The sequence below is a fragment of the Pollicipes pollicipes genome, unplaced genomic scaffold, assembly GCF_011947565.3.
Source record: "Pollicipes pollicipes isolate AB1234 unplaced genomic scaffold, Ppol_2.1 Scaffold_3447;HRSCAF=4054_pilon_pilon_pilon, whole genome shotgun sequence".
Taxonomy (NCBI): Eukaryota; Metazoa; Arthropoda; class Thecostraca; order Pollicipedomorpha; family Pollicipedidae; genus Pollicipes; species Pollicipes pollicipes.
This window is the reverse complement of record NW_023596297.1, coordinates 2,211,738-2,235,781: the sequence shown is the minus strand read 5'-3', so window position 1 is coordinate 2,235,781 and position 24,044 is coordinate 2,211,738. Positions and strand designations below refer to the sequence as shown.

At 56.9% G+C, this 24,044-nt stretch overlaps 1 protein-coding gene across 1 annotated transcript in view; it reads right to left on the bottom strand.

Moving 5' to 3' along the window:
- Positions 1-23,256, bottom strand: part of LOC119091468 (uncharacterized) — a 24,544-nt gene extending 1,288 nt beyond the window's left edge. Inside the window, exons 1-6 of the mRNA XM_037214269.1 lie at positions 23,133-23,256; positions 13,361-13,508; positions 11,357-11,451; positions 9,500-9,670; positions 8,823-8,970; positions 166-360 (exon numbers count right to left, since the gene is read on the bottom strand). Coding sequence (XP_037070164.1) covers positions 166-360; positions 8,823-8,970; positions 9,500-9,670; positions 11,357-11,451; positions 13,361-13,508; positions 23,133-23,224 — 849 coding nt within the window. The 5' untranslated portion in view covers positions 23,225-23,256. The remainder of the gene's footprint in view (positions 1-165; positions 361-8,822; positions 8,971-9,499; positions 9,671-11,356; positions 11,452-13,360; positions 13,509-23,132) is intronic.
- Between the last annotated feature and the right edge of the window lie 788 nt (positions 23,257-24,044).

Sequence of the window (24,044 nt, the reverse complement as noted above, 5' to 3'; positions counted from 1 at the left end):
GCATCATCACAGCAGATGGTGCACCATCTGCTGGGGTGCGCGATCGAGATATTGAGCCATCGTGACCAAGGTGCCTATCCAGATCCTTTGCGTGTGATATCATCACGACCACGCACACATTGCACAGCACCGCTCGCCAGCCCCGCTCGTCTCCGGCCCGCTCACCTTCCAGAAGAGACGGCGCACGCGCTTGTACTCGGCGGCGCCGATCTTGAGCTCTCGCACCAGGTTGAACTTCTGCTCGAGATCGGATGAGGTCAGCAGGTCGGCGCGCAGGTCCTCGAACAGCTGGTCCAGCTGCTGCGGGTCGATCCGGGTCGGACTCTCGGGGTCCGACTGCTCGATCGCCTGCGTCCGGCTCTGGAACAGCGCGACGTCGCGGTCAAGAGGTGGACTCGCCTGAGGTGGACTCGCCTGAGGTAGACTCGCCTGAGGTGGACTCGCCTGAGGTGGACTCGTCTGAGGTGGACTCGCCTGAGGTGGACTCGCATGAGGCGGACTCGCTTGAGGTGGACTCGCTTGAGGTGGTCTCGCTCGCTCACGCGCGGGCAGGAGCGCACGTGTGCGCTGGGCCCTGGAGCTCTGCTTTGTTGGCCCCCGACCCGCCTGTTTGGCCAGGTGCCGCTACGTTTCCTTGGAATACGTATGTTTGTGTGTACGTATGTGAATGATCTTCCGATGTTCTGCTTTTTTGGATTTTCCAACGCCTTGGACTGCGCGTCGAACATCACTGCCTGGTCAACGTCATCTGCCAGATCAAAAAGGCCCAAGATACCGTCCTAGTGCGCGGTGCGTGGCCGTCCCAGTTCTAGGCCGTGTCGGGTGTGAAGTATTGTGGCTGGCATCCGTAGGGTGGTGCCCTGATGGCAAGGAGCGTCGTTTTGCCGCGGTCGCACTGCCGATCGGTGAGCACCGGCACCGGAGTTTGAGGCCTGACGCCGCGTGCGTGATGCGGCGGGTCAGGTCTGCTGGAACGGAGCACGATGTTGGCCACGATTTAGGTCGCGGTCGTGCTTGGACGGGTGGACCAAGCTAGAAGCGAAGTGGTATGACACAAACCCCGGAGAAGTATAAATTGGGACTTCGGCGAAACGTCGTCTCCGCTCGACTTTGACCCGCAGTCATTCATCGCAAACGGAGCAGATTTCTTACACGAGTGTCCAAACTCTGCATATTTCGTTCGCGACCAATATTTCTGATGCCGTGCTCTCCACCGTGGCCGGTCGCAGCACGCCGACGCCCGGCAATGAGGGCACCCGTGGGCCCACCGTCACATGACCTGTAATCGGCATTGACCCGCGTGTCGGGCGGGAGCGCGCGCCGCCCTCCGGTAGACCGCGGCGGCCAATACGGCACCGTCTTGACCGGCACGAAGTCCGCACCCACCGCTGAAACTTTAAACTGGAACGACGGGGCCGAGACGGCACGCGGGGCGGCCTATTGATTGTGAACCACGCGCCCACCGGCACCGCACGGCCCGGTGACCTTGAAACTGTTGTCCGGTTGCTATGGTGACCGGATGCGTCGCGAGGTGAAACGCCGGTCCATGCGCGGGGAGCGCCTGGTTGGAAAAGGACCGGCCGCGGCCGGCTATCTTTGGGTGCGGCGCTTTGTTCCGCGTATTGATCGTTCAATGCGCAATTGTCGGATATCTGGGGGCGGGAAAGATGGCGCTGTGAGGTCAGAGCAAAGTGAGGCATCCCAAAACGCAGCATAGTCAGATGGGGAAACCCCATCGGCTCAGACAGAAGAGCGCGACTGAGATCGTGTCACCTGCCGCAAACCGAAACGGAATCAGTGGATGATTCCTTATGTTACCTGTTTGAGTAACTCAATTGATTAGATTCGACATCGAAGCTATTCGAAGAGGCGAAATTCAATGTCCAACAACCCCCGTCCCGTTCAGCAATCCTGCTGCACGATGCGTCTGTTTCTAATACAGAGACGACGCGTATTCATGGGAGCTTAAGGGATGTGGCGTGCGGAAATGGCTCCACATCCATTTGTTCCTAAACGAGCAGAACACTGCCCGATTCCCAAAACACGATTTTCAACTCAAACAAGTCCAAAACGAACCACGAAAATGTCGGCGTACATGATGGCCACATCGCACGTTTGTATGAATGTACTATCGCCTACAACAAGTGCATTGCATCAGCCATCCAGTACATGTCACATGCCCTTACCAGCGGGAGGCAGCGGCTGACGTGTCTGTACATGGTCTGTGACAACATTAGAGCGCCCGAAGCGCCTCTCCGGGTGTGCCGCGCCGTCCACCCCTCACACTGGCCCTCACAGCTCTGAGCTGTCCGCCCTTCACACCAGCCGTCACAGGTCCGAGCTGTCTATCCATCACAGCTTCGAGCTGTCCATCCTTCACAACGGCCGTCACAGGTTCTAGCTGCCACCCCCCACGGGTTCGAGCTGTCCATCCTTCACAACGGCCGTCACAGGTCCTAGCTGCCACCCCTCACAGGTTCGAGCTGTCCACCCCTCACAACGGCCGTCACAGGTCCGAGCTGTCCACCCCTCACAGGTCCACGCTGTCCAACCCTCACACTGGCCATCACAGATCCGAGCTGTCCATCCCTCACACCGGCCCTCACTGGTCCGAGCTGTCCATCCCTCACACCGACCCTCACTGGTCCGAGCTGTCCATCCCTCACACCGGCCCTCACTGGTCCGAGCTGTCCATCCTTCACACCGGCCCTCACAGATCCGAGGTGTCCAACCTTCACACTGGCCATCACAGATCCGAGCTGTCCATCCCTCACACCGGCCCTCACAGATCCGAGCTGTCCATCCCTCACACCGACCCTCACTGGTCCGAGCTGCCCACCCCTCACACCGGCCCTCACAGATCCGAGGTGTCCACCCCTCACACTGGCCATCACAGATCCGAGCTGCCCATCCCTCACACCGACCCGCACAGGTCAGGAGGCCGTGACCGGGCCCGTTGCTGGGTGGGAAGGCATGTGACCCGGGGCCGTTGACCTCTCCGGGCCGGGCGTTTACGACCCAACATATAACATTTGTGGTCCCGCCCAGCTATCAGGCAGATCGTGCAGTGAGATCGTTCGTGAATATTGTGAATTGCCGCGGCTGAAATTTGATTAGAGCCACTCGATACCCAGATATCGCCTGCACGGAATAAGTCGCGTGTGTAATTTATTTTCCGATCCTCCCGGGAGCGCGGCGCGGCAGGTATGTCATTGAATGATTCATTGCTCCCAGATGGCGGCACTGGGAAAAGCGATCTCGTTAACGGAGGCGACAGTGCGCCGTCAGTTTCGGTTGGCCTTGGCAGTCGCATAACCCACACGGGCAGACATCTAAAACGTGCCTGCAGTACGGGCTGGCATTCCCACCCCTGGGCGTCACACTAAGTGGAATGGGTGGAATCGAATGAGGGCATTGAACTAGTTCGCCTGCGCTGACTCAGCTCATTGGCTCAGGATGACCTCTGAGCATCAGCATCATGATAATAAGCTGGATAGAGGAACGCACCAACTTGGAGTGCTTGCTTTCGGCGTGTCATCAATTGGGGCGCAACAAGTGCGTGTCTTCAGGGAAATGAACGCATGCACATGACTGGGTATGCAAGCATTTATCGGAATACATTTATTTAGTTGCTAATTTGTATGGATGTGCATGTGTTTTAGCAAGCGTCTATGTCTGGGTATAAGTATGCATTAATGTGGTGCATGATTTTAGGGATTTATTCATGTGTCGGTGTCTAAATAAAACTTCAGTCAATATGGCTTATGCTAATATAGTCCCACAGTGCTTTGGACCCTGAATGCGTTGTGGACACCTCCGCTCCCCATTTTGAAAATTGCATTTGGATGTTTCTTGGTACAGTTTGTGATCATGTGGCCAATAGACCACAACTGCAAACGACTGCGTTGATGATCCGTTGTAGACATACCACTTCGGAGGAACCTTGCTTTGGCTCAGTTTGAGTTGGATTAGAGCCCTTTAGACCAGTGATGACCACTTCAAATCTATGGGATCAAGGAGGGCGGATAACAGTGGAGCAAAATGCATGCATCTGGCAGCCCCTCCGCCGAGACTGAGCCCGCACAGGCACCCCTTTACGGGATATGTGCCGGGCACTCGGACGGGACCCCAAGGACGGGGCACTGAAGCCCACTCAAGACTGGGGCATGCAGCTCGCCCCGCTCAAACGCGATGTCGCAAGGATGCAGGATAGGCAGGAATGGAGAACGAAGAATGGATGGCAGAGAAAAGCAAATGCTACAAGAGTAAATGCCCCGTTAGGCACCCTTTCATGTGAGAAACGCGGCGAACGGGCGGCAGTCCCCGAACTTCGATGCCACGGTCTCCACCGGATCTGCGGCCTTTTAGTGATGCGACAAGGGACTCGGTCTCAGCCGCCTCCCCACCGCGGAGTATCCGCACAGGTGGCCAGTGGATCCGGTCTCCGCGCCATCCGCTTCATCGCCCACTGCGACCGTCGGGTCCCACACCCCACCAATATGCGATCATGTCTGAGCAGCGTCAGCTAGCTCGGCCTCCGTTCCGACTCCGCTCCGGCTCCGGCTCTGGCTCCGGTTCCGGCTCCGGCCACGGAAGAGGAGGTGGGTGGGTGGGGGGGGGGCAGGGGTGGGGGGGGGGCGGGGGGATGGGAAGCAGACGGGCGGCAGCGGCGGCGGGCGTGACATACAGCAGTCACGATCGCCGCTGATGAGGTGGCCGACCGGGCGCGAGATGGCGCTCCGAGGGGACCATCCGTCTGCCGCCGCCGCCGTCCGCCGCCGTGCGCCAGAGGGCCGGCACCTGTTACGGTTCCCTGCGCGCAGTGACGGCCGGGCTGCCGCCGCGGGCCGTGGTCGGGTCGGGGCGGGGCGGCCAGTGGCCGCCGCTACCTTCGGTGCAGAAACGGTTCATCGATATCGCGGCCACGCGAGGGCGATGGAGCAGTCTGGCGTCAGCCCCAACTCGCGTTGGAGCAGTCTGGGGTCAGCTCCACCTTGCGATGGAGCAGTCAGGGGTCAGCTCTAACTCGCGATGGAGCAGTCTGACGTCAGCTCCACCTCGCGTGCAGCTGGTTGGTGGGCAACTTGACCTATTGGCCGGCGCTTAACAAAGGACTGTGGACGCCGTCAGAATACATCAGTGTTTTAAACGTCGCCTTCCACATTTTCACTCCCTGCGGGCCCTTATTGGTAAGTGTGTAGTACGCACCATCGGTCGACTATACGACCGCGGTGACAACAGAAGCCGCATCATTAGAAAATGCACACGCACAAATCGAGTGCTGTGCTCAACTAATGCCGACATTCACAAGGCTCACCAGAACGAATAGCAGACAGTGGACGATATGCAGTGGCGAAAGTACGCCTGAAGGCGGGATGGCGTCTGCCGTAGGGACTGCGTGCAACGGTGACAGGTCGGAAGGCGTAACGTGTCCAGCTGCAGCTGTCCATACCGTGCACCGCGTGGCAACACAGCGCCAGGCCACCAAACGACCGCACCGCGTCATTGCTGCAGTGTCGTCGGTGTCGTTAATGGCCCGAGCTCCCCGGTGACGCGCTTCATATCGAGGCGGGGGCCCCTGTTGAGCGTTACGTATCTCCCTTCCCCGGTGTCTTTCGCGGCCGGACATCGGTCTCCGCTCCCCGAGGGCGCCGCGGTGAGCGGCTCTCCGTGAGCAGCGTGCGGCGTTGCACACCTGCGCCGCCTGCGCCGCGCTGCGCCGCGGTGGCGTCTCGTCTCAGCACGTGTCGCCCTGTGACGGCGCGGCGCAGTGCCGCCCGAGCACGTGTTGGCCTCTGCTGGTGCTGAGGAGCGGCGCCATCACGTGACGCGCTCTGACAGCGCGGCGCTGTGGACCGCCACCTGTGACGCGTGCCTGCGGCTGGCCGGGCCGGGGGCCACGATTCCCCAATGTTTACCGGTTACCATAGCAGGGGCACGACAATGAAAGCCGCCTTTTATGCGGGTATCGATTCCAGCGCTGGCCCGGCTCGACTCGGCCGGGCCGTGCCGTGCCGTGCCGTGCCGTGCCGTGCGGTGGCGTAATGTGCCGTGTCTGAGGTCGGCCGCTCGCGCCGGCCGCCGACACGTCCAGGCCGGGACAATGCCCAGACACCAGACCCGAGTCTCCCTCCCCCTTCCACCAACAGTCCGCCGCCACCTTCTGTCACTGTCGATTTCTGTGGCGGCCTTTTTCACCCGTCTCGCTGGCACTTCATTTATGTATCATGTCAGATATGGATACCCCTGCTCACCGGTGGACGCATCCATCGACCTATCGATCAGCTCAGCTCCATCGATCCATTGATGGATTAGTATGAGAGTCTATGCATCTATCGATCTGTGCCGCTATTGGTGAGGAGCTGTCCGCTCCTTCCCTCCCCTGCTTTCTCCCTCCCTCTTCCTCTCGTGGGGTTGCGATGAATATATATGTCTCTAAGAAGGAACCTGGAGTACGTCGTCGCGCACCTTTTTATGGAGCGTCAGCGACTGCAGAGGCCGTATTAGCCCCCAGGAGCCATGGCGCAACCGGAGTTCAGCCCGGGTGGAAGCTGAAGATGCTAACCACTCTCCCCTGCCTCCTGTGTTAAGAATCCATTTGAAATTTAACGGGCGTTTCTCCAAAACCAAATTTTTAAGAGATAATCGGACGAAGTTCGAAGTGTGTTACCTTTGTGCCTCATAGGATTACAATATTGTCCGCGTGCTCAGGTTTGTTTTGTTAAATATTTCCAGGATTCCGGTTAAGATTCCCTGGATGTACATAAGTGCAAGAATCATTAGTGTTGTGTACTACGCTCGAGCTCTTGCGACACGCTTACTCCAGCCAAGTTGCCGTTGAAGGAGACATGGAAAAAAACGCGGCGCAGCACGGAGCGGTGGACAAGCTGATAACCATGAAAAAGAGCGCGCATTAAAATGATTACTTCCGGACAAAAACATGGCTATCTTTCCACGAATTTTCGTTACGGAAAGGGCGTACAGCGTCTGCAGAGTCTTATGCCAGGACGTGTACGAATGGTCATCATCAGCGCGAGCGGGGCGGGATAACATGATCATGTTGTCGGGCCTCGTTCCAGGGTCCGCCATCTCCGCAAGTGATGGTGGCAATCCATGTATAGACTATGCAGGCAAGAACTTAACAAAGGTCACGACCCAGCCCACAAAAGCAGCTAAATCATGGGGACCAAAAAGGCGCCGCGTGCCGTTTTTGGTGCCAGCGTGCTCTGATATCTGGGAAGCAGGTCATCGGCGGAAGTAATACCAAAATCAATGAGAGAGACCGGCGTACTCAGCCAAATTTGCCAAGCACCGCGCATCTGTGCGCTGCATCACCTTCGATCTTGTGATCTTCGCCGCTAGGTGGCCTGCATCAGGCCGCTGGCGCGAGGCGTACACAGGTGCGCTCTGCGCGCTCAGGGGCCGCTGCCGGCCTCTGTCCAGTATGCGTCACTGGCTGCGGCGCGTGCCGGTGCGCGGCCGGCCGGCGGCTCCAGAGGCGTGCAGCGCGCACAGCTGTGTGTGCAGCGCGCACAGCTGTGTGTGCGGCGGCGCACAGCTGGCCAACTGGGTCAGACCTGCGGGCTGACTCAGAATGGACACCGACCCTAGCAGCACCGGACGGGGGGCCGGGCCGTGCGGCGGCGGACGGGCGGCCCGGCCCAACGGCACCGGACGGGCGGCCGGGTCGCGTGGCGGCGGACGGGCGGCTCGGCCCAGCGGCACCGGACGGGCGGTTCAGCCCAGCGGCACCGCACGAGTGGCCGGGCCGTGCGGCGGCGGACGGGCGGCCCGGCCCAGCGGCACCGGACGGGCGGCTCGGCCCAGCGGCACCGGACGGGCGGCCCGGCCCAGCGGCACCGGACGGGCGCCCGGGCGGCGCGGCGGCGCAGGCGGCTCGCACGTGCCACGGTCCAGCGGCGCGCCGGCGGCGCTGGGGCCGGGACCCTCCGAGTGTGACGACCACTTAGAGGGCTATAGTGCGAGACGGGGGCAGCGGGTTGGGCTGGGGCACACGTCAGGCACGGCGACCGTGACTAAGACATGCACGGGGCTGCGCTAGGCGCCAGGAGTAATGAGTACCTTACAGCTGAGACTGTGGTACTCATTTTCCAGCCATAATAAGGACGTACTGGGCTCTGCGCTCAGACGGCGTGTTGTGTAATGTGTAGACGTACGGGCGAAATGAGCTGGAACGTTCATCAAGCGCTGTGCATGCTCATGTTGTAACTGAAGGATCGTGACCTACGCTTAGCAGCGAGCAGGTGGGAGTGTGTTGGCAACAGCTGTGTATACGCCATCCCTCGCAGCTGGGTTATTTGTTAGATGCACGACACCACGGGTTCACTAGATCAGGGGAAGAAGCAGGTGGGGCACCAGGTCACTACCGCAGGTCGATGAATATTCGGAGTGCATCAAATGGACGGAAGTGTTGGCGTGTGCGACTCCAAACTGTCATGGTGCTGAGAAAAATTAGTCTTTAAAGGTCGCCAGTATGTTGAAAACACACGTGAGAAAATGGCCATTTTGATGGCACGTGGTATGCGCGTGGGGCGTAATGCCGAGTGTTTAGAGCCCTCGGCTCCCACGTGGGGTGCGGCTGAGCCACGGCCTGTGGGCGGAAATATGACATCTGCAGTCGCTGGCGCTCCATAAAAAGGGCGCGTGACGACGTACGCCGTGTTCCCTGCTTATGAAGACACACGGTACGCCGCTGCCACGCCCGCCACACGGCATTCTCCGCCAACGCTTCCGCCACAGCGCGACCTGACCGCGCAGCCGGCGTTTGCCGGCGGTCCGGGCGGCGAGCGGCGCACACTCACGATGAGGCGGCTCATCCAAGCGGTGCGGAGGTGCTGCTGGAACGGCGAGCCCTCCTGCAGCAGGTAGACGTGGTACACCTTGGGCTCTGGCAGCTTCCTCGCGCCGCGCACGTCGTCCAGGCTGGTGGACCTCTTCTTCACCACCCTGCTGCAGGCCGAAATGGAATAGGTCGAACACCTGAGTGTGCTTTCGCTGGTGACAGCTTATTGTTGGCGTAGGAGCACTTGGAACCGGTGATGGACCGCTCCAACAACAAAGCCTCTTCGCAAACGCTTCTGAATGATACCTTTGTTGCAACATGTGTCAACATAAGCGTTTAGCCGCAACGTAAATGTTTGAGGGGCTATTTGCGTGGTTGCAAACTGTACAGCTGTATACCTGACCGCTTCCCAAACTATCAGTCTTAATTCGCATCTAAAGCAGGTTGTTAGACTGCGCATCAAAGGTTACAAGTCTTCGGCTATGCATGGAAGACGATGCATGTCTTAACATCCAACTGGGGCACACTTGCAAATAACAGATGGGACCCCAGCTCACAACGTACGACGCAATGCACTCTGCAAGTGCTGACGCGGACCAGCACATCTCAGCAGGAATGCGAAGCTCGGCATCTGACGCGGTGACCGGTGCCGGCTCCAGACGGACAGCCGCCCACCGGACGGGCGGCGCCGCTCACCCGTCGGCGCGCGGCCGATCCAGCACGCTGCGGGACCGCTCCGGCAGATCAGCCCTGACACTGGGCGAGCGGTGGTAGGCAGGCAGCGCGCTCTGGGAGCGCGTCATGCCACGGCTCGGCTCGGCCGCCGCCGCCAGCTCCGAGCTGAGCGAGTCCGGCGAGAGGGCGCGCCTGGCCGGGCGGGGCTCGGGGCTGCCCGAGGCGTGGCGTCGCTCCAGCAGCCGCGAGAGCGTCACCTCGTCACGCTCCGACGCGGGCGGCGACGCGTCCGACGGCCGCCGCCCGCTGCGGGCGGACGGGGCAGGCGGGTCAGCGGGCTCCACTGGGGCAGACGGCCGCCGAGGGTGGCGCCAGGCAGGGTCGTACTGGGGTCAGGGGGGCTGCTCTGGCGTCGGCCGGTAAATAAACACACCCTGTAATGTACGGAAAAGACACGGCGGAAAGCGGCCTCAAGGACTCAAGGCCTCACTAGACTATACTCAGATATCGAGCAGTGATCAACCGCGGTCACTCAGAGTACCGATAGGCTCTCACGAGATGGTCAGGTCACAGAACATCATCAAACCCACGGATCCGAGGTCGGAAGATATGCTCAATCGCAGAGGTGAGTTGTGAGCACGAGCCACGGCCAACGCGACCGGGATAATCAATCAGTCAGAGCTTGCTGTGTAAACGGCGCAGGTAGCACAGACGCACGCCAACAGATAACACACCACACAGCTGGTGATGACAAGGGGAACGATATATGAACAATGATATCGGGATGAAAGACGTCCCAAACCTGACTGCAGGTGACACGACCCTCGTCCCAAACCTGACTGCAGGTGACACGTCCCTCGTCCCAAACCTGACTGCAGGTGACACGTCCCTCGTCCCAAACCTGACTGCAGGTGACACGTCCCTCGTCCCAAACCTGACTGCAGGTGGCACGTCCCTCGTCCCAAACCTGACTGCAGGTGACACGTCCCTCGTCCCAAACCTGACTGCAGGTGACACGTCCCTCGTCCCAAACCTGACTGCAGGTGACACGTCCCTCGTCCCAAACCTGACTGCAGGTGACACGTCCCTCGTCCCGAACCTGACTGCAGGTGACACTACGCTACGAGCGAGGCGATAGCCAGGCTCTGCATGGTGCACACGGTAATCAAACTATCCAAAGACGTGATGACGTATCATTAAAGGGGACCGAGGTGAGCTGACTGCCTTTCTCACGTCTCACGCCACGTCCTCGAAATCAAACGACCTTGCGCCCGATGACATGTTAAGCTCTGCTAGATCGGCCAAGGTGAGGCTATGTTGTGAAGAACAGAGTTCGTCGTTCAGAGGCCGTGGCCATCGTACTAAAGGACTTGGTGCCTCGTTCGTTCCGGAACGGCTAATATATGTCCGTAGCATCACTCGAGAATTAACTAGCCTGAGCAACGTCAACAGGCCAGTCCTGGCTGCCAGCTACTATCGGGTTGTGCACTGGCACCAGAAGTTACTGAGCTCACTGTCATCAACACACCCTGACGAAAAGCGGGGCCAGCAGAAGCTTCCTGCGGGTGCATTCAAGCTTAACCGTGTCCCACCGCCATTACCAGCCGGCCAGCCGGACCTCTGAGCCGAGTCAGCAGGCCGCGACCTCACCTGATCGCGTGACTGTTTCGGTGCGCAGCCGTGCCGGTCTGGCCGTCAGCTGGCTTGGCGGCGGAGCGGAGCCGGCCGCCCAGCTCCTCGACCTCCTCCTCGAGCCGGCTGAGGGTGCGGCGCCGCTCCGAGTCGCAGTCGCTGCGGCGGCGGACCAGCGGCCGACCGGGCACCGCCAGCAGCGCCGGGCCCGGCCCGCCCTCCGCTGCCGGGCTGGCGCCGCCAGACGCCGCCGCCGCCGGCTGCGATGGCCGGTACTCAATGCGCACGTGCTGCACTCGGTCGCGCAGCGGCTCGCGCAGAAACTCGATCACGTCGTGGATCTGAAGCGTGCGGGACGTCGGTGAGGCGCGAGCTCCATCGCGGGTGACGATGGGGAGAGAGATGTTCGAGGTCCTCGAGGCGGCTGTCTCCACGCAGCGCACCCAGACGTAATACTGGGCCTACACGGTTGGGGACTTGATACCCTCGCTCCATGGCGCCAGCCGTGGTGCTTGGTCTTGGACACCGCCTGGACAGAAAGGGTCTTGGGGAGGGGACCTTTGTGAGGGACGCGGATGGGGAAGCTCGAGGCTCAGTACCCTTGGACTTGAAGTTGTGGTCGTCAATGCCGCCTGGCGCCGCCAGGGCCCAGCCAAAGGCAATCAGCTGAATCTGTCCCGAGGTCACCGGATAGTCACGAAGGTCAGACAACCACACGTATCACGAGAGGGCAGATTGCTCATTATGCGGTGGAAATGGGGGGTCGTCACGAAACCTATGCTGGCATATAAATATTGTTTGTTCGCATTTGCCAGAAAGCATTGCATTATGAAGCGGTGGCAAAATTTCGTAGACGCAGGTTTTTAAAAAGCCGTCATCCACGCCAGTCAAATTCACTTTCTATGGTCAGAACAAGTGGAGTTAATGTTATCGTGCAAGAAAAATCGCACCATAAATCAACGCTACATTTCCCGTGTTAATATGATAGCGCGCCTCCAGCCCTTTGCCTGTGGTACGTGATTTCGCCGTCTATTTTTGGCCAGTTGTGTCCGCTTGACTGACGTTCTTGTTTGTCGTCGTTTGGCCCCAGCACTGTCCGCCCATATTTACGAGTTCCCGGAGCGTTCAGTGCTAAATGAGCCACGTGACCATAGGGCCAGATATTATTGGCATCAGACAAATCAAAAAGGTTAGATCGCGGCTGGGATGTCGGAGACGGCGAACGTAGGACACGACAGGTGGCGGAGGACACGGGAGGGAGGAGGGTCACATTATGGGAAGACACGGCAGGTGACAGAGGACACGGGAAGGAGGAGGGTCACATTACGGGAGGACACGGCAGGTGGCGACTCCACTTTAAAGCGCACTTTATGGACGGTGAAATACACTGTCGAAGAACACGACGAGGACGGCGAAACGCACGAGACATAGTGAAAAGCATCGGTTGTTCAGCTTATGGTTCGGGTACTTCTTGGTGACAACACGGAACAGGTGGACGGATGGCGCTTCGAACAATGCGCGATGATTGACATTGGCACGGCACCAGCCAAAGTGGTTATCCGTGGGTTACCTGATCGCACTGAGCCACATGACGCTCTCAAGTAAGTGTACACACAAAAAGAGCGGCCTGACTTCGAGAGGGGTGGCGATAAAAGCTCTCATGGGGACCCACAAGCATTCCCAAGGAGGCCCAAGAGAATCCCTCATAAAGGCTTCAACAGAGGTCCTCGTGGAGCTCTAGAGACAGCATCAGATGCAGGCCTCCACTTGCTAGGACCAGTAATGATTTTGGCAATGTGTAGCCCTGGAGCAAAATTATTAACAGGTACATCATTTGTTGTGGCTCCTTATTTTGGGAGTTAACGCTTATGTGCGTCTTTGTGAGCAGCATCGAATTCGGTGTACATTAAACATAATTTTTAAAACATTTTCTACGATGACTCCCTGCTCACATTTGTTGAGCGAAGGGTGCAGGTTCGTGTGCCTCTGCGTCCAGTCCAGTCTCGTATACTATTAAGCGTTTTTGACCAGTCAGCTACTCTTCTTCGCCACTTTACTGACCACCTCCTTACCGCAATAAGCCAAAAGCGTCGAAAGCGTGCGTTCCCACGGTGTCAGTGTCAGCTGAGGTGTTGCCGATGTCGATGTCAGCCAGCGGCCGGTGACCCGGACCCAGACAGGTCACGGCCCCCACCCGAGAGTGGGTCGCTCGGTGGCCGCGCGGTCAGCACCAGGCCCGGCTTCACTCACCCGCTCGATGCTGATGATATCCAGCAGCCGGACCACCTCCTGCAGGTGCCTGGGCGGCTCGTCAACGGCGAAGAGGCCGGCCTCGGTGACCACGGCCGTTTGGTACTGAATGGCTTTGCCCTGGCGCACGATGCAGGGCTCATAGTACCTGGAACGGCGGGTCGATCAGGGGAGCACGGCGCCCGCCGCCGCCGCGGGTCCCGGCGGACGGCCGGGCGCGGCACCTCCAGCGCTACGCCCGCGCTGAGGGGGCGGCGGTAGGCAACAGCGACGGCGGCGGCTTCGAGGAAAACGACAGAATGTTGTCGGTGTAGTGGTAGACGGTCGGTCAGGAAGGAAAGGGGAGGGGGAAACAGGGGTTGGCTGGTTGTGTGTAAGTACCAAGAATGATTGACCAAACAAACCAGTCGTGCCGCGCAGCAGTGCCACATGTGTCATTGAGCCAGCTGTGTGAGGTCATTGACCTGCTGAAAGTTTTCAACCTAGTCGCCTGTCATGGACTTCATTCATCGCAGTGAACTTGAGTGCCCGGTTTATAACGCAAACATCAGGATGCCGTGTGTTCCAATAGCCCATGGTATATGCCAACATGAAGCTTCCTCCCTTAGCACGGAGGCTGGACGCCCGCAGTTCACTTTGACCTGAATCTCGGAAGGAAATAAGGCACAGAAAGGGCTCTAAACTCTCAGCTGTTTGCATCACTTCTCGGACAAGCGTGAGCCTTTCACATTGTTAGACCTACGCACGAGTCGCACGGTACGTCATGTGTGCATTCGATACACGTTGGGAACGCGACACGACCTAAGCGCTAACTAACGCCATGGTGAAAATAAGCGCATTTGACTCCATATCACCACTAGCCCATTGAAATGGGAAATGAAGTGTTTAGAAAGCGTGGGTGGATGCGTTTGCCCTCTTCCTTTGGAAGTGTCGAGGGCCCTGCGTGAGCCCTCTGGTGGACGCTGATTGAGCTACGTAAGAAACAGAGGAATCGCGCGACCTTTTGTAGCAGTCTTAAGTATTTCCATACAAATGGGATCTTACCAGTGGTTTTTGCAGGCAATATAGACATTTTCTATGGACAGGCGCGGCTGTTAGGGTCCACGCATCACGAACTCAGATTCTTGAGCTGGTTGGCCGACTGATTTCAGTGGATCGCTTTGGCCCAATGACTGGGGAGCGCTCTGAAACTTCATCTGGGTAGCGTGGCGTTGTGCCGCAGATAAATGACTGGATAAAACTGCGCTCCAGTGCCATGATAAGGTATAATAACTGCGACATAGCCTTCCACTAGGTCACCAGAGCTAAAAAACGAGCCGTATCTTAGGATTGTCACGGACCAACACATGTTGATTAATAGTAGCATAATCTGATGTTAGGAATGCGGTGCATAATTTTTAGTCAAAACGGCGCTTGAAATATAATTTAGCTGAAGAAAGTTTGCCAAAATTAGTTTCTTAATGGCTTTTATCATCCAAGGAATGTTAGAACACCCTGAAAAGTCCTTTTTTATTTCGGTCCCACCTGTATTCTGTCCTGCTATGTATTGGCTGTTTCAGCACCTCTTGCCTGACTGACATGCTCCTTCAGTTAGCATCAGACAGTCAACTAGTGGCACTTTGGTGACCCGCTCACAAATAGCTGCCCGTCCTGCCCGGCATTCGCTGACTGTACCTGTCTGTCAGGGGTGTCATTGCCGATTCCGAACAGCAGCGGTGAGTGGCTGACCCCATGACCCCGCCGTGACCCCGTGAGTGGCTGAGCCCGGCGCTGACCCCAGTCCTGCCACGTGCGGCGCCCTCCCATTGATCACAGCTGACCGCCGGTCGGTTTGGTCGGGCCAGCTCCGGCTTGTAATTTAATTGGGCGCCAGACAATAAGCCATGTTTTTAGGCAGGCGGGAAGAGAGTATGGAGGAGACGCTTCGACGCCGGCACACCGTCGGTGATCGATAGCCGGTCCGGGGACGCCGGCGGGCTCCGACCCGACGACTCCGTCCCAAACTCGGCCCCTGGGGCCTACCGTCGGCCGCCTGCCTCAGCCGGGTCGGTCGGTCAGGGTTTGGCACTGGAGCCCGCTCGACGGCGACCTGAGAGGAATGCGTAAAGAAAGCTCTGATGTGATCCACCTTTTGGTGTGGTGCTGGTGATCACTGGCGCAGCAGCAGACCTGTGCCAACAATATCTTTGGTGATCATTCACAGCATCCTATAATATCTTAATATTTATCACAATTTCTTTGGTACCCGTTCAAAATATCTTATTATATTTTAATATATATCACAATATCTTTGGACACCTTTCTTGGCATGGGCCCTTTGTTGAGATGGCTTGTAATGTTTAGCCTATAGGGTAGATTCCATTTAATTTCGGCAATATCCGTTATCATTGCGAGTTAAGTCCACCCCGGTAGCTCAACTCGTTAGAGCGTCTGCCTTCCGATTGAACCACCCGCGACGAGATCGGTCCGAGTCGCTTTAGGCGACCGCTGTTTGACCTTGACGGGCGTGGCCTGCGGCCGGAAGCAGCCACCGCGTTAAAGGTCAGGTGACGTGAAAAGGCAGGACGGACCGTACCGAGGGTTGCGTCACATTAAACTTTCTTCATCAATTTCTCTTGATGGCCTGGAATTTCACAATCGGACGGTAGAGGCTAGACCTCACGCGACAAGCACTGCTAAACGTGAGCTCTGATCCCTGAAATGCATCCATGCAAATGGTTAGAATCAAATCTTAAGAAAAATTACACACGACCATTTGAGCTAAAGTTTTCCCAACGATGTTGGGAATCAATGATTTTCTCATGCTGTAGCCAATAGTGAAGAATATTTCAGCATTCAAAAAGCATCGATAACAAGCGTGCGGAAGTATCCGTGCTGAAATAAGCACACGGACAGGCATTACAAGACCACTCAACATAAGTTGGTGCCCAGCGCAACATTTGATATTCAGGGCACTCAGGGCAGGGGCATGCCATGTTTCCAGATGTCGAAAGGTGGCATCTGATTAGCCAGTCTATCTCGTTTAGTCCGATGACCACATGCAACAGCTGAGTCTGAACATTCTCGTAGAACTACTTCACGGCCGCAGGAGGCTCAGTTGAGCGTGAGTCTTCGAGGGACGTCATCGTGGTAAACGTCCGGAGGTGGTGCCTAGGGTCAGATCTCCTCGACGCGATTATGCTTCTAGCGGTAAAAGACTTGCATCTAAAGAAAACTGAAGGATACCCCCGTCATTGGTTTAATGCTTAATATGTGGTTGATGGAACTGCGCTGCACTCCAGTCTTTTAGAAGGTCGTTTGAACAACTTTATTTAAATATTTAAATTAAGAAAGAATCGATCATTCACCTTTATGCTGATGTTCCATCGCAGAGCGGGCAAAGAAGTGCGTAACTTTACGTGCCGCTAAATGTTTACCGCACAGATGTGATTTTAGGCTTGATCAGATGTGTTAACTGATTCATGAATTTGACAGTGCACCACTCAACTCAAGGAGGTTTCAGTCCAACTAGAGACTAAATCGTCCAGATATCGTACATTTTGCATGTGCCCTCTGACCAACATCCCCGGTTCGCGTTCCCTGAGGGAGCACCGTGAGTAATGTGTCCGCCCCTGGATGGAGTTCTGGGCATTGCCATTGAGCGTGCGTATAAACAATTATATTGAGGGTAAACGCCTCCAGACGTCAGCCATGTCAGTCAAGGTGTATCGGCTCCTGGAAAGCAGATGCCCCAAGGATGCAATGTTCGAGATGATATCCCGTTTATACAGCATACGTCTCGCAGTGCACCTCCACGTGAGTGCTCATCCATATTGGATGCGCTGCCTGGAATACCGGGATTGCCTGCAGAGGCGCGCGCATGATTTATGTGCTTACGGACAGAGGACGCAAATTTTTCAGCAAGTTGAGTCCCTCAGAAGATGAAAATCTTCACAATGCGTCCCTGAATTTAGGCTCACAGGCATGATAGTGATGGTGAGTGGCCCCTGCACCCTCCCTGCACCAGACTGCCTGCTTTTGCCGGCTGTGCAGCATCGCCTGAACGAGAGGACCCACTCAGCGCATTGGTCGTGATCACGCCATTAACTGCAATGGGATGAGTGTCGGCGCAGCGCCAGCGCAATTGGGCTCGTGCAGTCCACACAGAGCCAGCACAGATGCTGGCGCAATTGGACTAGGGCAAACTGGAGCAAACAGAACCTCTCGCTCCCCCGAGTGCCGCCGTCCGCACGTGTGAGCAGCCCGCCAGCCGGCGGTCTTGCGATGCGCCCGTCTCCGCCGGCTGTTTGTGATTGGGCCGGCAGCACTGTGCCGCCGTACACGCCGGCTAAGCGGTACAGCCTACCTTCTCCGCTTGTCGCGGGGGGGGGGGGGGGGCGGCGCACGCCCAAAAACTGATGCTGATGTCGGTCATGCAAATTGATAGCCGTGTCTGAAAGTAGTTTACTAAGCTCGCTTCAGCGTAAGAACCCAGCAATGAAATGTCTCGATATCCTGGTGGCGTTCATAGCTAAGTTTTGCTGGCATACTGAGCTGGATCTGGGCTATTACGGATAATCCTCCACTCAGGGCGCGTCCACCGGAGTCACATGTCCCATATTGTTGCCTCGCGTACCAGCGCTCGTCAGAGCTGTCATCGGGGAAGTGGCGCCGGCCCGGGGCGACGCGTCACACCGTCGGTCGTGACGTCACGCGATGACCGGCCGACCGGCGTCAAGGTCGGCATCATCAGCGACCTCTCGTGGGCCGGATGGCACGCATCCCATCAGGCTACGCATGACATTTCTGGGCCGCCGGCGCGCCCGGGCGCGCCTAATTCGATTCGGTAATTGGATTAGTGGCGGTCCGATCAGCTGCTGGGTCGATCCGGGGCGCCCCAGTGGTGAGGCGCGGCGGGTTGCCACCCGGTGTGGTCAGCCATCCGTCGGCAGCGTCCGTCCCGCTCGCTGTGCGGCACTCGCTTTGTCCTCGCGCGGACCGGGAGAGGCCGGGCTCGTGAGGCACCTGCGGGCTCCGCCAAGTGTTCCGGCGGCGGGCTGCGGTGACGTGCCGGAGGGGGGGGGGGAGTGAAGGTCACGCGGGTCACGGCTGCGTCGACGAAGGGTAATCAATGGAGCCAAACATAGGCGGCGGCGAGCACGCACAGGTACGCCCTGGTAAGGTCAGGACCAGAGGGGGCGTGAAGAGCCGCGCGCCGCCAACGCGGGCCCTACGTGGGGGAGGGGGTACGTGGGGGGGGGGACTGTGTACTGTGTAGCCCCGCTGGGCCTAAAAAGAATATCAGGCTCCAGTGATCTAGAAACATTATAGTCATAGGCTTGTGAACAGGGGATAGGGCAAGTGCATGGTACCACGGTTTGAAAATATTTCACGTCAGTCTAAATACTGGTAGTTTGACATCAATCCTGACCATGACGATGCATGGAAGAAATCGGCTTAAGCATTTCATTTTCCCACCCTGTCTGGCCTAGTCTTACTCTTGGCTAAGGATAGATGCTACTGAACCCCAAGAAGATAACAGGAGGCGGCATCGAAATCACTGGTATATTGCTCGTATTCGTAATAGTGGACTCGCCAATATCCACTGAACGTATGTGGTTCTGTCGTGCTGATATCTAAAGATACTCACTGGGGAGGTTTTCATAGCCTTTATCAGCACTCGCCACCACAGGGCAACGGTGCGGGAATGCTTATGACATCGAAAGGATTAGGAAACCCTAAAGTATCTGGGTCGAAAAACAATGCCGGGAGGCCAGAGAAAACCAGGTAGCTCCGGAACCAAAGACATATCAACGGCACTCAAGCGCGCCTGGCCAGCTGCAGGCATCAACGAGTTCAGTGGTCAGTGCGATTGTCCGTCGTGGATTCTGTCAAACAGCATCGGTTTCGTGTCACGTATCGCGTTTCTCGTTTATCTTTTTCATTAAACGAGAATGGCTGACTTTGTCCGCATGCCAACGACGCAGGGAAATGGTGTCTGAACAAACACCTTGAAAGCCAATAGCGCAGTGGCATACTTTTCATGTTATGCTCATCTGATGGAACTGGAGACACCGGGGGGTGCATACTCCTTCCTCGTGCTCAGGTTCGGTAGGCATTAATATGCATGTAAATATTTGTCGACGATGAAGAAATCAAGGTAGATTTAAAGATAAGGTTGATGACAACGTACGATGCTGTTCGAAGCCATGCTACTTTTGAGTTGTGCTAAAATTGCGAAATATTTCACACGCTGCGTGGCGCCGGTGAGTTTTGTTGGCCGTTGGCCAATGCGTGCCACAGTCGTTGATGAGGCGCCGTGTGCTCACTGTGACGGCTCATGCAGTCTAGTGCGAAAATTGCTCGTAGACGGTGTAATATTCCGCTGTTTTATGCACCGCAGTGATCTGAGACACTTCACATGTGCTAATCTGGGCTGCAGTCGCTTCCCCCTTGGTGTATATAGCTCCCCGGCCGGCTAACGCTAACAGCACACAGGCACGAGTGACGGACATCCGCCTCTGTTACCTCACTTACCGCTCCATCCTGAGCGTTCGCCCCTTCCTGTTTCTCCGCGCAAGCTGCAGCTGCCCGTCCCGGGCGGCCTTACGTGCTCGCCGCAGCGCCCGCAAATAGTCCAGACAGGCGTCTGTGCGCGGGGTCAGTCTCGACCGCGAAGGACTCCCAGGTGGCCGCAGTCTCGGCCCACCGTTTGCCTATCTCCTTCCTCCCATTGCCCTGAAATGGGCATCGCTTGCCGAAAGGGCTCTTATCCCACCCAAGCCGAAGCAGACGCGAGGCGGAGTGTGGCGGACGCCAAACGCTGGCACCGCCGTTTTAATTAAGTAAGCGGTCCGTCCGCCCACCCTGTGCTGTCTGTCCTGATAGATAATCTGGTTAAAGCACCTACGGTCTGATGCACCCACCCGTGGCGGGGTGGGTTTGTCACCTCACTCACTTACTATTTTATCCTGTCTGGGGTGGTCTGTAAGTGGTGGCAGCGGCGGCACCAAATGTTTGGTAACATCGTGTAGGAAGGGAGGGAGTGTTAGAAGCAGCACGCATGTCGTCGCGCACTCGTTTATGGATCGACTGCAGAGGCCGAATTTTCGCTCCGTGGCGATGATGCCACCGAGATTCGAGCCTGGAACCTCACCTGGGAGCCGACAGCACGCTGAGCGTTGCAAAGTGCTCAGATTTAGCCATAGAGCTCTGCCCTTGGCATAAAATTTCACGATCGCATGATGGGGTCAGGGCTCACGCAACACGCACTGTTAAGGATGGGCGCTAATCCCAGAAATCCATTAATTCAAAAGGTCTAGACAAAATCTTTAAAAGCTCTCCTTCTCATTATTCATGGCATTGTTGTTCCGCAATAGTGCTCCCGTTACTGGTAGTGGTTTCGCCGCTGGCAAGCTCTAGAAATCATATCGTGCTCACTATTAACCGGCGTTAATGCAGTCCAGTCCAACGTTACAAACACCAAATAAACACGAACCGTTTACAGTTACTGCTCAAAAAGGCCGATTAAAAAAGATACCGAAGGCATATGCCACATTGATGGCAGCGTTTTCAGTGGATGGATATTCCTAAAGACCAGAAATAAGAGATCAGAATAAATAGAAAAAGTGTGGTGGTCGACGACCACCACATAGGTGGCCAACATAACAGTTGTGTGTTGGCCGGCAGCCTCTGTATGGCCTCGCTGGCTGCGCGTAGGCGGCGACAACATCTTTAACTTTGTCATCCTCTGCAGTGTCCAATAAATGGATTGAGATTTTACCTTCTCGCGAGCTTCTGTGCAAAGCTTCATAAAGAATGGCGTCTCAGTTTAAAGTCCAATCTCGAGCAGCTTAGAAACTTCCAGGAAGTATCTCCAGGACACTGTACCACCGTGTGAAATGCATGTTCGCGCCAGCTGGCCGCTGAAGGTTTTATGACGTCAGACCAACCACACGCCATTTCGATTACGTGCCACTTCGTGAGCAAATGAGAATCATTCTCTTCGTAATTTTTGCGGTTCTGGCAGCTGTTCTGCTGACAAAAAGGAGTCCAAAATTGAACGAACATGGCAAAAAGGTACATGGTTCCGGATGTCCATCACTCTGCAGGCTGCAATTCATACAGCACAATTTGTACGGCGTATACAGCACGATTTGGCCACACAGAACTATGTTTTTGTTGCCGAAGAGTGCACCGCGCCGCCAATGGCCGCACAGATATAAGCGCCCGGGAGTTGTGGGTGTCAGACGGGTGGACCGGCCAGATTAAAGGCTGCATCACTGTGCGCGTAACAATCCCGCGGTCTGCGGGCCACTCGTGACAGATAACCTGCATACCCATAGATTTAGTTGGGTGAGGCAGCGTGGTTAAATTAAAGCTGTTTCATCATAGCCATGCCATGTTCTTATTACATCAATACTGCCACCCGGTGAGGAGGACGCCGCCCAAACATTAACGAACTGGGGGTGATTGGGCTATCCGCCCTTGAGGAGATGACTCTCTCTCTCTCTCTCTCTCTACCATCGCCAACTCTAACCCTGACAGTTTGTTCAGCAGGTGTGAAATTAACGAACTGGAGATGATTGGGTTATCCGCCCTTGAGGAGGTGACTTTCTACCATCGCCAACTCTAACCCTGACAGTTTGTTCAGCAGGTGTGACATTAACGAACTGAAGATGATTGGGTTATCCGCCCTTGAGGAGGTGACTCTCTCTCTCTCTACCATCACCAACTCTAACCCTGACAGTTCGTCCAGCAGGTGCGACATTAATGAACTGGAGATGATTGGGTTATCCGCCCTTGAGGAGATAACTCTCTACCATCGCCAACCCTAACCCTGACAGTTTGTTCAGCGGGAGCCTGCCCGAAGGGTGACGTCGAAAATATGAACATGACGTTGAATACAGTGTTTATGTACGGCATTTTTGGCAAAGCTTGTCAACTTCTCATTGCAACTATGTTTTTTGTTTTGTTTGTGCGTCTGTAGGCTGCGTGTGCTCTGCTATGATGCGACAGCCTGGCATCTAAATGTTTTTTTAGTGCTGCCAGCTTCCAAATGCTTAGCCCCGTAGCCTCATTGTGGATCAGGCTGTATTCCCTCAGCAAAGGACATGTAATGTCTAGATAGCACTTGACTGTGCCTGACACAGACCCAAGGCGTTGAAATGATCACGCTAGGATAAAAGAGGGACATAATGATTTTTTACCATGCCGCAGCGGATCTTGAAAAAGCGTTTCCCTCATTCTCGATGGCATGCGACGCCTGAGGTGGGAGCCTTCCGACATCGTAACGTGCCCAGAAGCCAACGATATTGGCGCTCACGGTAGCACCAAACTGACGTTCTAATCTCTCTATGACCGCCTTTAACCTAGGCCTGGGTCCCATTGGCAAACTACAATGCATTGGTACTTGCACACCAATCCCGGTCGTCGGGACAAAATCTTCGAAACGATAGGTGCCGCAGCGACAAAAATGTCGCCAAAGCCTCAGGGAGCACCAAAGTCATCATATTATAATTCATATATATATATATATATATATATATATATATATATATATAAATGCATAATTTGGAGACCAGAATCACAAAACGAGCTCATGGCTAAAAGCCAAAAATCGTCGGAAAAAGGCGTCATTTCCACCGAAAACCTGGACAATCGTACGCTGTCCTGATCCCACCCGACGGCAGCTTTGCCGTTCCCACTCTCCATAGCACCCAAAACCCGCCTCAACGCCACACTCCCGCACGCGAGGCGCCCGTGGAGCGTGTCGGGCCCGCCGGGCACCCACCTGACCGACTCGTAGCTAGATGGCGTCATCTTGCGCAGCAGATAGCTCTCGAGTCGGCTGTTCTTCTTGGGCCGGTCGACGTGCGGCTCCATGGCGGGACGCTGCGCGACCTGCCGCCCCAGCGCTGCGGCGCCCACTGCGCCCCGTCAGCACCGACAGGTGCGACAGGGTCCGTCACCGGCACCGACGACCGGCGGCGGCGGCGGCGCGGTGCGAGACGCCGCCGCCCGACCGGGTCGGCGACCTGGCCGCGCTGGCGACCGGGCCTAGTGACAATGGTCGGCGGGCGGACCGACCACGCCGGGGGTCAGGCAGGCGGACCGACCACGCCGGGGGTCAGGCTGGCGGACCGACCACGCCAGGGGCCGGGCTGGCGGGCCGACCACGCCGGGGGTCAGGCTGGCGGACCGACCACGCCGGGGGCCAGGCTGGCGGACCGACTGACCAGGGGTGCCAGGCTGGTGATCCGATTGACCAGGAGGACCAGGCTGGCGGGCCGACCACGCCAGGGGCCGGGCTGGCGGACCGACCACGCCGGGGGTCAGGCTGGCGGACCGACTGACCAGGGGTACCAGGCTGGTGATCCGATTGACCAGGAGGACCAGGCTGGCGGATCGACCACGCGAGGGGGTCAGGCTGGCGGACCGACCACGCCGGGGGCCAGGCTGGCGGACCGACCACGTCAGAGGCCAGGCTGGCGGACCGACCACGCCAGGGGCCAGGCTGGCGGACCGACCATGCCGGGGACCAAGCTTGACGTCGGCTCCGGTGTGACGGTTGTGGGGCGGCTCAGCTGGCGCAAGCTCGCTTTCAGACGTGGACCGCCGGCCGATGGATCGGCGGCTCTATTATTTATACATGACGACAAAGAGACAACTACGGGTGCGTCATTCAGGTGTTCTGAAAAATTTC